At 34.9% G+C, this 13,762-nt stretch overlaps 1 protein-coding gene across 8 annotated transcripts in view; it reads left to right on the forward strand.

Moving 5' to 3' along the window:
• Window positions 1–13,762, forward strand: part of STXBP5 (syntaxin binding protein 5) — a 97,530-nt gene that overhangs the window by 66,306 nt on the left and 17,462 nt on the right. For 2 of the 8 annotated variants that reach the window (XM_015858124.2, XM_032443285.1), the window contains 4 exons: window positions 2,256–2,321; window positions 5,141–5,200; window positions 5,311–5,358; window positions 12,269–12,319. In XM_015858124.2, coding sequence (XP_015713610.1) covers window positions 2,256–2,321; window positions 5,141–5,200; window positions 5,311–5,358; window positions 12,269–12,319 — 225 coding nt within the window. The remainder of the gene's footprint in view (window positions 1–2,255; window positions 2,322–5,140; window positions 5,201–5,310; window positions 5,359–12,268; window positions 12,320–13,762) is intronic. The other 6 variants (XM_015858119.2, XM_032443282.1, XM_015858123.2 and 3 more) reach the window with 6 other exon arrangements.

Genomic DNA, 13,762 nt, shown 5'->3' on the forward strand with positions numbered 1-13,762 from the left:
GATCTAGAACAAACTCATAATGTTAGTAGGCTGGATGAATTGCTTTGTAGCTATTTTCTTTCCACCTATTTCAGACCTGTTAGAAAAATGTCTGAATTATTGTACATACACAAGCTGTGCTACCCATGCAGTTACTTCACTGCTCCAGGCCTGCTGTGTACAGGTATGGTAGATATACCACTCTCACAAGGGATACAGTAGTGAGTAGCTCTCAGCTAAGTCAGAGGACATGGTCTTGTAAATCGCATGGCTAAAGCATAAGTGATTTCCTCTGAGCAGCCGTCTTCACACAAAAACTAGTGTGCACTCTGCTCTTTCTAGGCATGATTGTTGACAACCAGATCTAATTATTGCCATCACTAGAAACATGCATTTTAGTTGCATTTGTTGCTACTGGGATATTAATGGGCATTCTTCAGAACCTTGACTTCAGACTGAAGGCCTGCAAACTTTGTAGATATTCCTTTATCATGTTGGCAAGAACTGCTTCCCCTCACACTTAAGAACTGTTCATTTTCAAGTCCCTCTCAGCAGCTCTGGCAAAGATTTTTGTTGGATTACTGAAGTGAAAGTAGGAGGTGACAAGAACAAGCAGTCACTGATGAAAGAATATTAAAATACAGAAGTGATATTTGTTCTCTGTGGGTGAAGCAGTTTCTTCAGTGGCTACTACAAAAAGAGTCCAGCTCAAGGGTTCAGGGCATCCAAAGCAACTTTGTGAAAGAAGCAAATATATAGCTCACCTTTGCTCCTATCTGAAACTTGTATTGCTTGTTGGGAGAGCAGCATATGGCTTTTTGAAAAAATAAATAAATTATATATATATTTATATACAACACAGCCCAATGTAGAACAGAACATATAGACTCTGGAGTGTGTTTTAAATGGGTGATTTTGGAAGTGAACATGTGCTTTGCAGGAGAATATGCCCCATGATTATCCCATAGTACTCAATGATTTGCAAAAAAATACTTAATCGTTTACCACTAAGCAGGAGAAAGAAAAGGTATAGCTTCTACCTGGGATATCCCCATATGTTTTCAAATTTCTTGGACCTTTGATAAGTGCAGGCTTAACCAGTTCATGGGGTCATTTGCACATCATTATCATCACTGAGGTTTTTGTTGTGCAAATTGCCCGTGCTCTTAATCATAAGTGAACCAAAAAGCTATATTGGGTAAATATAACTATGTATGAATGTAGCATAATTTCAACGGATTCCACAGTGATAGAATGTCTTTTTTTTCCTTTAAATAATTAACCTTATTTTATTTTAAATGCTAGTTTGTGTGGAAAAACCTCTTATTTAACAAGTACTTGTTTTACTATTACTGTATTGCATTTTTGTTTACATTAGTACCACATACAATATCGCTGAAGGAAAATAAGATTATATAGATCTTAAGGTGCATAATTAGCCTTAATATATTAATAAAATACTTTTCCTTTTCCTGGGCTATTTTGCTGGCAATTTCCTATCAAAAAGGAAAATGGTAACATTTCTTTAAGCTCCTGGTTGATGTTGTGAAAGCTGGTCTTTATGGTCTTAAAAACTACTCCATCTTTTGCATCAGATGCTGAACTTCTATGTTTTATTTCCTTCCTGAAATGTAATTGCATTACTGAAATGTAAAGAATGTAAAGAATGGACTTTAGGAAGCACCCAAATACTGTAAAATCTTAAAGTGACATTTTCTGGCAGAGCTCCATACTGACCTCTGCAATGCAGCGTTAAAAATAGAGCTCACTACTTCAGCAGATAGTAGGCAAATTGTGAAAAAACACTGGTTACACATCTAATCTGAGTGTGGTTGTAGTCTTCAAGATCCTCTTTTACCTTACTTTCTTTTGCAAATAAATTTAAATACACACACACGCATATATATGTATATATATATATATGTAATTTTTTTTCGAAGCAGAAATGTATACTTAATATGCATCTGTGGTGTGGAATTAACTGCTCAGATAATTCTCATACTTAAAAGAGGGTACTTTTTCACTGAAATTTAATGTGGAAGTATATTTTGTAAAATCCAGTAAGAAATCTTTTTAGTAGGATGAAGTGAGCAGCTTTACAGTCACTGCGGCTGATGTCTAAATTTAAAACAAACGAAAAGAACCAACAATGTAATACTAGCAAATTCTACCACAACCATCTAGATTGTTTCTACTTAAATATCCTGTTCCTAACTGCAATGGAAGAAAGAATAAAATAGCAGCCATGTTTATCAGACGCTATTTTTGTGTTCCAGCAGGTCTTTGTGATATAAATGAGGGTACAGTGGCGCCAGAAGATCGCTGCAAATCACCCACTTCAGGTACTCATAACTTAGTCTGATTTTCAGCTTCTTACTTGCATGGAAGATGACGTACTTTAACACAAACTAGTTACATAAAACCTGTAGCCTTCGCACAAGTTCTTGTAGTGTTCCTGAATGATGTTCCTGTGTTGCACCACTGTGTTTTAAAATAATAATAATAATAATGTAATAGATGCAATAGAAATTTCATAAAGATAAATGAAGAGATAAAAATCCATAATATTTGTTGCAAGGAACATACTCCACTGCACAACTGAATTTTGAAACTGATAAAAGATGCACTAATTCCTTTAAGAGTACATGTGTCTGGTATCTCAGAGTCCTCAAAAATGGTTTAAGAAAAGTCTGCAAAAGAAGCAAAGGAGCTAGTTGGGTTTTTTTTCCTTTGGAATCAGAAGTCTTCAGAACCTTAAATCCTTACAAAGTAGGATTTCTCTGCTTAAAAAAAAAAAATTAAAAAAAAATTCAGTTACTACTCCTGTATTTGACTATCCTAAAGGAAAGCTGCAGTAATGTTATATTATTTTGTTGTTGTTTTTTAATGTTGTCTAATTGAGGCTATAACTATGTAAATACTGCATGTCAATATACAGTATTAGAGATGAATATTTGTTGTAGTCCGTCAAATTTTTGTTAGAACAATGCTGAATTTTTAAAGTAGGACTGTGTCACTTATTCTGTTTCATTCAAAGCTTTACTCTGAATTTAGAGTAAAGGTCAAAGTTGCAGATTTACCTGTTGTAAGATGTGTAGTGGGACAAGAATCAAGGTTTGCATGGAAAAATCTTAAATTTAACAATTTTCCTACTCTCCCTCCCTCCTGTTTGCATTGTAGTAGATGGAGTAGGTTAAAATGTCAAGCGGTTAGGATATTTCTTTCTAGGTGCACATGCAATTCTTAAAAAATAATTCTGAATTCAAAAATGGTGAATGGACAAAAGAGTTGAGAAGCCACGGTTGGAAGCTCTGTGAAGTAGATTTTTGAAGTAGAGAGGTTGAACTTCATCTTACTTCTAGCTCTCAGTTTTTCACGAATGAGAAATATTCATGGCAGACTTCTCCAATATTTCCTTTGAAAAAGGTACTTGAAATTAGGGAGGGAGACTGAAAAGCTCACTGCTTAGAAGTCTGTGTGTTCTGGGGAAGGCCAGCCATTATGGAAATGATGAGAACTACAGTTCCTTAGGTTTAGTTTCTAAGTTTAGTGAGTTTTTGGGATATGGTCACAAAACTGGACGTTCTGCTACAGAGATAAGAGAGTTTGGATCAATCAGTTGCACAGTATTGTTTAGTTTAGGATGCAGAACAGAGGCCAGATTTAAATGAGCTTTTTCCAGAACAGAGTTGGCCACTGAAGAAAGAAATATGTATTTATATTAGGTTTACTTGTAAGCTACTTTGGCAGAGTGGGTTGACTGCACTGTTAGCTTTGACTGTTACACAGTATGACCTATAAAGCAAATCAGTCACTATTCAGGTTGAAGTCTGCAATTGTTCAGGGCTGGAGAACCTCTGCAATTAGGAAATGTTGAGGAAACTGGGCTTGCTTAGCCCAGAGAGAAGGCTCTTTGGGGGACCTCACTGTGGCCTTTCAGTACTTGAAGGGAGCATATAAACAGGAGGGGGAATGGCTGTGGATAGTGACAGGGCAAGGGGGAATGGTTTTAAACTGAAACAGGGAAGGTTTGGGTTAGATATTAGGAGGAAGTTCTTCACTCAGAGGGTGGTGACACACTGGAACAGGTTGCCCAAGGAGGTTGTGGATGCCCCATCCCTGGAGGCATTCAAGGCCAGGCTGGATGTGGCTCTGGGCAGCCTGGTCTGGTGGTTGACGACCCTGCACTTAGCAGAGGGGTTGAAACTACATGATCATTGTGGGCCTTTTCAAGCAAGGCCATTCTATGATTCTCTTCCACCTTCCATTATACAGGTGAAGAGGAAACTAAGTTGCATTTAATTTTCTCCAGGGAGCGTTTATAAATTGTAGAGGCCTGCAAAATGGACTGTCGGTTGTGTTCTACTATTCTAATAATACAGAAATACTAGTGGGGGAGGTGTAGTGGGAGAAAGGGTGGGTAGTAGCTTTATCTCCCTGTTTTGTTTTGTTTATTTAACTGAAATTAAGTAATAACAAAGTGAGGACTCTGAGGACACTAATCTGACCATAAAACATCTCATTGTAAACCACCATGTTTTTGTGTTCATAAATGTCACTGTATCTTATTTCTACACTTTCACAAAAGAATATCCAGTGAAATTTTCTATTATGTTGTTGAATTTAGTTTTTATTTCATGGCAATAGGAAACTTCAAACAGTGGCCTTACAGCCACCACTGCTGACTTTGCAGTATTAAGAATTTTGAGAAATCCCTGTTGGCAGAAAACAACTGTGGCTTCAAAATGATTTATTGCATTGAAAAGAAACAGGTTTGAAAAACTTTCTAATTTATCGCTACTAGTTTGTTCTGTGAATCATACTTCAGATGAATTTTTGTCTGGAGCCATGATTACAAGATCAATCCAGTTATTTAATGTGGACATTTATTCAGTGAGGGAAATATTTCTAGCAATGTAATTTCTGCCCTGCACAGAATAGAACCTTGCAGTACAGTTTTTTGTGGTTAACCTCAATATAGCAGAATTCCTGACTCTCAAAAATAATTTGGAATTCACAGTAGCTAGCACAGCTGCAAGAGTATCAGTTTTTGATATTTCAACTCATCTTCTTTTCTACCTTAAACTGAAAGCTTTTATTACTACATTGGGTATGCATCAAAAATAAATGTATATCTATTTCATTCTGTCTTTACCCGTAGGTTCTGGTTCACCAAATTCTGATGATGATGAGCAAAAAATGAATAATTTTATAGAGAAGGGTACAGTATTTTTTTCTTCAGTCTTTTTTTTATTTTTTTCAGTTCATCCTTTGATACACAGATTGACTTTTTTTTTTTTTTTTTTTTTTTAATTAAAATATTATTTGCAGTGAAGACCAAAAGCAGACAGTTTTCCAAGATGGTAGCCAATGACATAGGTAGGAACTAGAAAGATTCTCTTCTGTTCCTATGTCTTGCTCTATGCACCATTAACCCAGCAGCAAAAAGTAAATAACAATTTTTAAAAATCAAATTTCAATGCAAATTCAATTAATATTTTTTCATTCTTTATTCTACTTGGTAATTCTGTGGGCTGTTTCTACACTAAATATACTGGGCAGAATAATTTTTAAAAAATCAAGGATGCTGGTGGCTTAAATTCTGTTTGTTCTTCTGTTTTTCTGTTTGGTTTGGGTTTTTTGGTTGTTGTTTTTTCCTTTTGCACATGCATTTTTCTATTTTCTGGATGGGTAAGATTCTAATCTGTACTAGGAGTTCAGTCTATGCAAGTCACAACATTATTCCACTACTTATGCAAAGGTACATGTGGCTAATTTTATTTCTTTTGTGTTACATTCCTAGCCATATGTTCAGATTTGTATATTACAGTCATCAAGATAAGAAATAGTATCATGTTTTTATGTAATCATTTGAAAAATGATATGGTCACGTGTACCAGTATGCTCCATTACTGTTCCAGAATGTTTTTATTTTTCTACATCCAACAGTGACACAATTGCCTACCAGCTCCAGATGTGCCTTAAAAATTTAGTAACAGACTGCCTTGGAATATGTTGTATGCAGGCTATAGATTGAACCCTTTTGTGATTGGAATGAAAACGAGCTTTGCTTATAGCTGTTTGGTCATTAAATAAATGAAAGCTAGAGGCTGTGTGATTTTGGGAAAAGTATTCTTTTTTCTTACTTGGGATATACTTTCATTTCAGAATCACTATTAATTTTTCATTATGTTTTCATTTGTTACATTAGTAAATTGCTGCAGTAAGGTTCAGTTTTAATCCTTTTGTGAGATCAAAAACATATGATTGCTTTATATAGTGAACATGTTTTCTGAAGTACTACTTCATAGATTGTGATGAACTTTAATTTACAGCAATGGAGGAAGAGATTTTTTTCAGTATTCTTCTCTGATTTGCTGTTTGACAACTTAACTTTTAATCTTAATCTACTAATCCAATTTTATCACAGTTCAGCCACCAAAAATGGTTCAGAATTCAACAAGCTAAATGTGACTGATGAAACTTCATTTGCTATCTGAGGCACAACATGAGGAATGTGCCATTTGCTCAGTACTAAGTTGAGCACAGTGATAACAGGTTAAGGAAGAGGAGCTCAGATAGTGGAAACTCAGGCATAATTAAAGAAAGCAAATCTCTCTCAATAATATATCATTATGTCAATCCAATTATATGATTGGAAAAACTTGAGTATTGTTTACATTAATATTCATTAATGTGTTCTCCGAAAGGATTCAGGCTAACTGGAAACTTATGTTCATCTCATTCAATGTGAAAAACAAGGCTTAATTTTGTGCATAGTATCTGCCTGTTGATGAAATATTTTCCTTTTGTCCAGAAGCAGTTTCCTGAACTTACCTCTTTTTGCACAGAATAGGAGGTCTTTTAATTTGACTGATTTTAATTTTCCCTTTTTTTAAAGAGTAATATCCCAGAATAATAAAGCATGCTAATAGTAATTCTGTAGGACTATTGACATCTGTTTCAGCCTTACAACTGTAAATGCTGTGAATGTTTTTCACAACTAAAATAATGTAAGATCTACAAGCAAAGTCTTTTTCAGTGTGTAAGTTCAAGACAGAGTTGAGACAAAAATGTATTTCGTATGTAATTCATAACTTTCCCAGACAGTTTGTAATGTGTTTTGTGCAATTAATTGGAAGTGTAAAGAATGCAATTCTTTAATCCACGTTTAGAGTTTGAAGTAGCTGAATGCCATGCAAAGAATGTCTTCCTAGTTTTTCTCCACTGCCGTGTTTTCTATGCCTCGTATCTTTCCTCTGCATGATTTTCTGAACTTGTAAGGTTTTCTGTATATGTAAATAAGGCAAAATGCTTTGCCCCCTCTTTGGTTTTAATGATTGCATGTTTTGCATTTTTGTTATTTTAAATGGAATGTGTGAGTGGACAGTGAGTTTTGTAAAATGTGAGTGCCACTTTGTCATTAATTTTACACTGAAACAAACACCATTTATCATCAACTCTTTTCTTGTAGATAAATTTGTATGTAGCATGGTCATGGTTGTAGCTCTTTGTGCTGGCATATGGTGCAATTATTTCAGTTCTTCAAGCTCTTTGTGCATGTGTGGAAACATAACCTCTTTAATAGGTTACAAAAATCAAGGATTATTGAAATAGTTAATTTTAGTTCTTGTTAATGTCTTACCTGTGGTTTTTGTCTATGGGAACATAAGAGAAGACTACTCCATATAGGATGAGAAGTAGTTTTGTGTCAGTGATGGATCTGTAATCTGGTAACATAATACATATCCATTTAGAAGAACAAAACCATTGTCATTTTATAAAATAATTTATATAGAGTGTTCTTAATTTGTGTTCATTTTTATCTGCAGTGAAGTTATTAGGTAAGGATTCTTGATTTATTAAAAGATCAAAAAACATCGGAGATTACTATAGTAGTATAAATCAAAGTGCAAATTTTTCAGAAACCAACACTTCTGTTTTGCCATATATATACACTTAAGACCATGGTCTTTTTTTTTTTTTTTTCTCTAAATACCCAGAATTTTATATGTTCCAGGACAGGCCTCTCATGTGTATACTATTTTTGGGTCATGCTTCCCCTTCGTTTGAATCTGGGTGAAGTTTAGAATAGTTACAGTTACCTAATGTACATAGAAATATCTGTTGTAACCAATTGTTTCTAGGGACTATAGCAAATACTAAAGCTATTACATAACACAGCCCCTTTTCTTAAGAGCAGCAAAAATTTGAAAGTATAAATAATGTGCTATGAATTAAAACAAAAAATGTGCCATACGTAGATGAATTTGCAGGCAGAAATATTTTAGAGAGTGCCAACTCCTAAGGCCATGTCATTTTAGTAGAAAGGCCACTGTGATGTGATTTCAGCTGAAGAAAAAGTCTTTTGCTGTATTATATGTTTTAGTCAGTTATGTATTTGGTACAATGAGCTTTATGTGATTAAAATACATTCACTGATTCAGGTCATAACATGAGGTGTTTTTACATCCATTCCTGTGAGCATCTTTAATAAAGGTGTACGCAAAATATTGTATACTCCAGCATCTCTCTTTATAACTGTCCCAGGAGATGTTATTTTTCAGCAAAAAATTGTTTTTATTTCTTTTCTGGAATTTTTAAGTTGAAAAACAATTGCAAATGATACCACTAGGCAGACATGCAGAGTAGTTGAAATTCCTAATTTCTATACTCTTCTGCTGTTATTAACACAATTTCCCACATTTTCTACATTCTAAATGTACAGCCAAATTTGCCAAGCTATGCTGAAATCATTAGCTTTTAACTCTGTTTTCATAACATCAAAGCTTAAGAGCATTCTAGAATTCTTAGTTACCCCAATATCAGATTCTTCCAGCATTTTTAACATTTTGTCTGATTTAGTGTGGGTATACAAAGTTGGTCTATTTTCATACATCTCTTGTAAAATGACTTGATAAGTCATACCAAGCTTTGAGATTTCAGCACTGATGATGTATTTCTTTTAACTGTCAGCAGTACAATATTTGATTGTTCAGTCATCACAGAATTAGTTATGTTGAGAAATTTCATTCTATGTAGCTGTCAAACACTGAATCATTTGGGGACTTTGTAGTTTCTAAAAATACCTTGAAGAAGGAAAAATTCTATGCTGCTAAAATATTTCTTATGAAATTTTGAATGCTTTATGTTCTATGTAAACAATTCTCTTGTCTGTCAAGGCATCAGTACACTTGTCTCCCTAACAGTTTTTAGAGGGCTTTTCAGCAAATATTTTAGAAAAATAGTACACAGCTGTCAAATTATTGTGCTCTACAAGTAACGCTTTGTAAAATAGTTTGGGATAACCTGCTGCACATAAGATACAAATATTACTTTTAAGCCACAGTCTCCTATTCAGGTGTTTTTCAGATAGTCAGCAGGTTTTTTTCATTGAATTGATTGAGCCTACTTATGCCAATGTAACATTCCGCATTTTCTCCCCTCAAGACAAACATGAGAAATATTTAAGAATCCTGTATGTTGTTTTTGGACAGTTGTCTAATCTCCTTTTCATAGGATACATATTTGGTTATATAAATCAGCAAAAGAAAGTGTAGGTATGTGCCTACGTATGATCTTAGGGTTTGTATATTAAAGATTATAAAATGTAGATCTAAGCACAAAGCAAAATGGTTGTTGCCTGGAGCAGCCATCTGTCAAGAGCAGCAAAATGATTCCTTAGTCCATCTCCTTGTCTTGCCCTGGTTGCAGAAAGGCAACCGTGGCTGTAAATGGGGCAGCAATCACTGTCACTGCCGAGGTATTTAACTGTGGCGTTACATCTACTGCTTGAAGTCAGTTGCACCCAGCAGGAGCAGCCACCATCACCACTGCCCTGTTGTACAACTGGAATGAAACAACCAATGTTAAGAATGTTCTCTGTAGATCTCAATCCTGTTGTTTTTGGTTTTTTTTTCCATCACCTGAAAAGTATCATTCATGTAGATGATGTCTGTGATGTCTGGCAATATTGTTTTTCCATCTGTGGCATGGAAAAACTGAATTTTCTGAAACTTGTGAACTGTAAGACATATATGCATTCAAGGTACTTGTTACACCAAGTAATGCTAGTTAAAAAATGATTTAGCTGGTGAAATACTTGTATTTTCTTATTGCTTTTTGAGGCACTTTTCTGTCTAAACACAAGATGGCAGTACTGCTATTTAAATAGGGTCTGGTTTAAGTAGTAATATTTACGTTTGAATAATTGAGGTTTTTAACGAGTTTTTAAATGTAACTTCTCTGCATAACATATTCACAATTTCTAGCCGTGATGATCTTTTAAAAACTCATTTATTTTCTTGTTCTATTAGCATAAATATAAAAAATGCAAAAAAAGCATTTTTTAGTGCTTGCTAAAAAAAAATTTGAAGGGCAGATTTATTTTATCTCCTCAACCTAGTTCATGTAGCTGGCTTTTCACTAATGAGTAGAATGCTAAAAGTGAGGACTGAGTCTTGGAATACAATGCTACCAGCCTGTATTCCATGTTACCTTTTGCCTAAGTAGCTTATTTTTTGCCAACGCCCCCCCCCCAAGTTGTTAAAATCATTGAATTTGAGAAGCCAGAAGCAACCACTGTTGTCTTCAAACTGATTAAATGGTTGCTTATATTCACACATGGGGAAAAAAAACAAAAACAAAGAGCACAAAAGTAGCTCAATTTGTGTGCGTGCTTAAGCTTTTGTTATGTATCTCAGCCTTTTATAATTTACTTGTCCAAAACAAGACATAAGATGAGGAACACTCATCTTGTAATTCACGATTCCAGATGAGGTTTCTTGATCTTTCTTCAAGCTGATGCAAGTTATAGCTGACAGCAGGAAGAAAGATTCCTTGTCGTTATTGCTGCATTGTACCACAGTTTTCTGTATGCACAGCTGAGCACTGATCTGAAGCAGAACTTAATCTTGTTGAGAACAATCCTTGTCAGAAACTTCATTAAGATAAGTTTTGGGCTCATCATTAAGCTGGGCAGCAGCCAATGCAAGGATAAGGGTAGGAAGTATGTATGTAGCTGCAGTGCTCTTTTCAGTTTCTGACTGCATTAGATAGAATATGTTGATGTGCCTAGCGCTGTGGTCTGAGTTCAATTTAATTTGACCAGGATGTGCTTTGTAACAGTGACACATGAAGGAAATGAGAAGGTTATTTCTGGAGACTTACTCTCAAATTTTTATTACATATGACAGGAATAAAACTGTTCAACTATTCAGTTAACTAGACTTTGCAGTATTGATGAGCACAGTTGATGATACAGTGAAATACTTTCATTAATGATGGAGTGGAAATAACTTCGAAACATACACTCCTTTTTGGAATTTGTGGAAAACAATTATTTTTGTTTAAACAGGTAGATAGAATGAGTGAATTCCACTTTTAAATGAGAGGAGCAAAAAGATTCAATCCTGCCTTATGACTGATAAACATTACAAGGTACTCCTTAAACTGAGACTATCCTCAACATCTGTTTTAGGTAGAAAAGTGTTTCCCTTATAAGATAGTGAAGAACTAAACAATGAATCAAAATTCAGGCATGTGGCTAAGAAATAAATTCAAGTTCTATTGTTGGACTACATCATTTTTTTCCATTCTCCAGTAGTTATTGGTGTAAAGATGAAAGGGGGGCGTATGGCATTAAGATTGCTAGTGACTCTGTTTTAGCAGCATGTTGGATACATGCTTTATCTCCACACAGTATTGTCAGAACGTGGCTCTTTTTGAGTGTGACAGGAGTTTGCATGCCACTCATTTTAAAATTCTTCATAACTTCTTCGTTCTTCTAAGATTGCAGATTGCATCTCAGATTACTAGCTTATTTTACACGTGTACATGTTAGAGTAATTAAAATGTATTATTTTCTCCATTTTAAGTATCTCAGGTTTGATCAAGAAGTAGGGCAGAAGTGTGGATGGGATGTGAACTTGATGAAAGTTTCGGCGCACATTCTTGTAGGAGCTGCATTATCTCCTTTTACCTGAAGAGATAAATCTTGAGTTTGAGCCAAAGCAAAATTTATCCAATATATCAAGTTATTTCAGATGCCTAAGGGGAAATGAAGTTTGGCAAAAGTAATAAAATGCTATATTTGGGGATTACAGTAGTTTCCATGTTCTACTTTGCATGCCTCACTTGTGAAAGTGAGGTTCTGCTTTAGCAGAAATCCGGTTAAGTACTGCAGTTAACGTTATAAACAATGATACATTAAATAATTGGGAAGAGGCAAATGAAGGCCAGCAGAATTGTGTTTATTCTTTTTAAAAAAAGGCTATACTTCACTTTTCAGCAAAGATGTCCAGGAAGCTAAGTTTGCCAACTGAGTTAAAGCCTGATTTAGGTAAGTTTACAGAGTTGTATTTTATATTTACTGAAATTGTTTTACAGAATGTGAATACATTTAAGTAAGAATCCTTGAGCATGTAAAATGTCGTGACTGGGTTGCTTTATTTGAACTGTAGAACTTAAATTTTAATTCCACTCATTTGGGGGGTTCCCTGGCACAAAGCATCATTGCTGTCATTGTAAGGTAAGCCTGCAAATCTTGTATGTGGCTTAGCGCGTTTTGGTGATTTTTTTTATTAGGCATCTGTCACTCTTATGGTAGTGCTGTGATAGAAAAAGTGTGAATAAGCAGGTAATTTATTGTAAGGAAAATTGCTTGCCAATTTGAAGCCGTCCAATACTTTTCAAATTGAAACTATACAGTATTTAGGAATGAGGATATACTGAGGTCCATTAAAAGGTTGGACATGTTTTTACAAGTGTTAATGGCATTAAGATCATTTCTATCAATGAAAATGGTGTACAACTGTTTGCTGGATGGATGACCAGTCTGAGAATTTCTTTTTTTTTTTTTAATTACTCTTTTTACATAGTAAGCATTTCATTTATGAAGCTTGTATTGCTAAAGGTCGTGATATTGCATAACTAAAACATACAAACAAATAGACATTTTTATTACTTTGTCATCAAAAGTTGACTGCCAGCTTGTAGATCAGATGCAGCTCCTCAGCTTTTTTCTCTGGAGATGATCAGGGACAGCTGTAGACCCGCAGCAGTAGATGCAGCCTGAGTAGGAAAGCTTCATTTTGCCTCTCACATCTCCCTCCTGCTGCTTCTGCAGCAGAATCCTTTCCACAGCCCCTGTAGAATACAGATCAGGTTCAAACTGGTAGGTGCAGAAACATGCATTTGAAAATTACCACTATCAGCAAGAGAACAGTTGATGATATTGGAATATCCTGAAACTTCAGATTTGGACCACCATGATTTACGTTACAGCTTGCTCCACTCATAGAAATGTGAAGCTGTAAGGAACCCTCAGAGATCATTTAATCCACTGCTGTGGCAAAGATCCAAGTGTCTGACAGTTTAACCTCTCATTGATTCATGGGTCTCCAATAAATAAGTTCCTAAAAAAATACCAGATGAAGTTTATGGTTTATATCCAGTTAAATAAATTTTCTGTTAGTCAGACTGTCTCCCTTATTCCCATACTAATTCAGATTTTTTTCTTGTCCTTTCCACGAGGAACACAGATAACTGTTACTCCATTTGTTTGGTAGACATCTTTGTAGATGCTGAAAGCTACCTACTATCATATCACTAATCTTCATTTTTGCAGTTAGGTTTGAAGTGCTTGGTTTTGTTGCTTTTTTTTGTTTGTTTATTTATTTGTTTTTATGAAATTAAGCTCCCTCTCCTTTGCCAATTTACCTTGACTAAATCTAGTCTTCTGATAATTCTTCTGGACAATATAATTTTTTTCATCTTTCTGAAA

This window comes from Coturnix japonica, chromosome 3 (assembly GCF_001577835.2).
Source record: "Coturnix japonica isolate 7356 chromosome 3, Coturnix japonica 2.1, whole genome shotgun sequence".
In the NCBI taxonomy this organism is placed as follows: domain Eukaryota; kingdom Metazoa; phylum Chordata; class Aves; order Galliformes; family Phasianidae; genus Coturnix; species Coturnix japonica.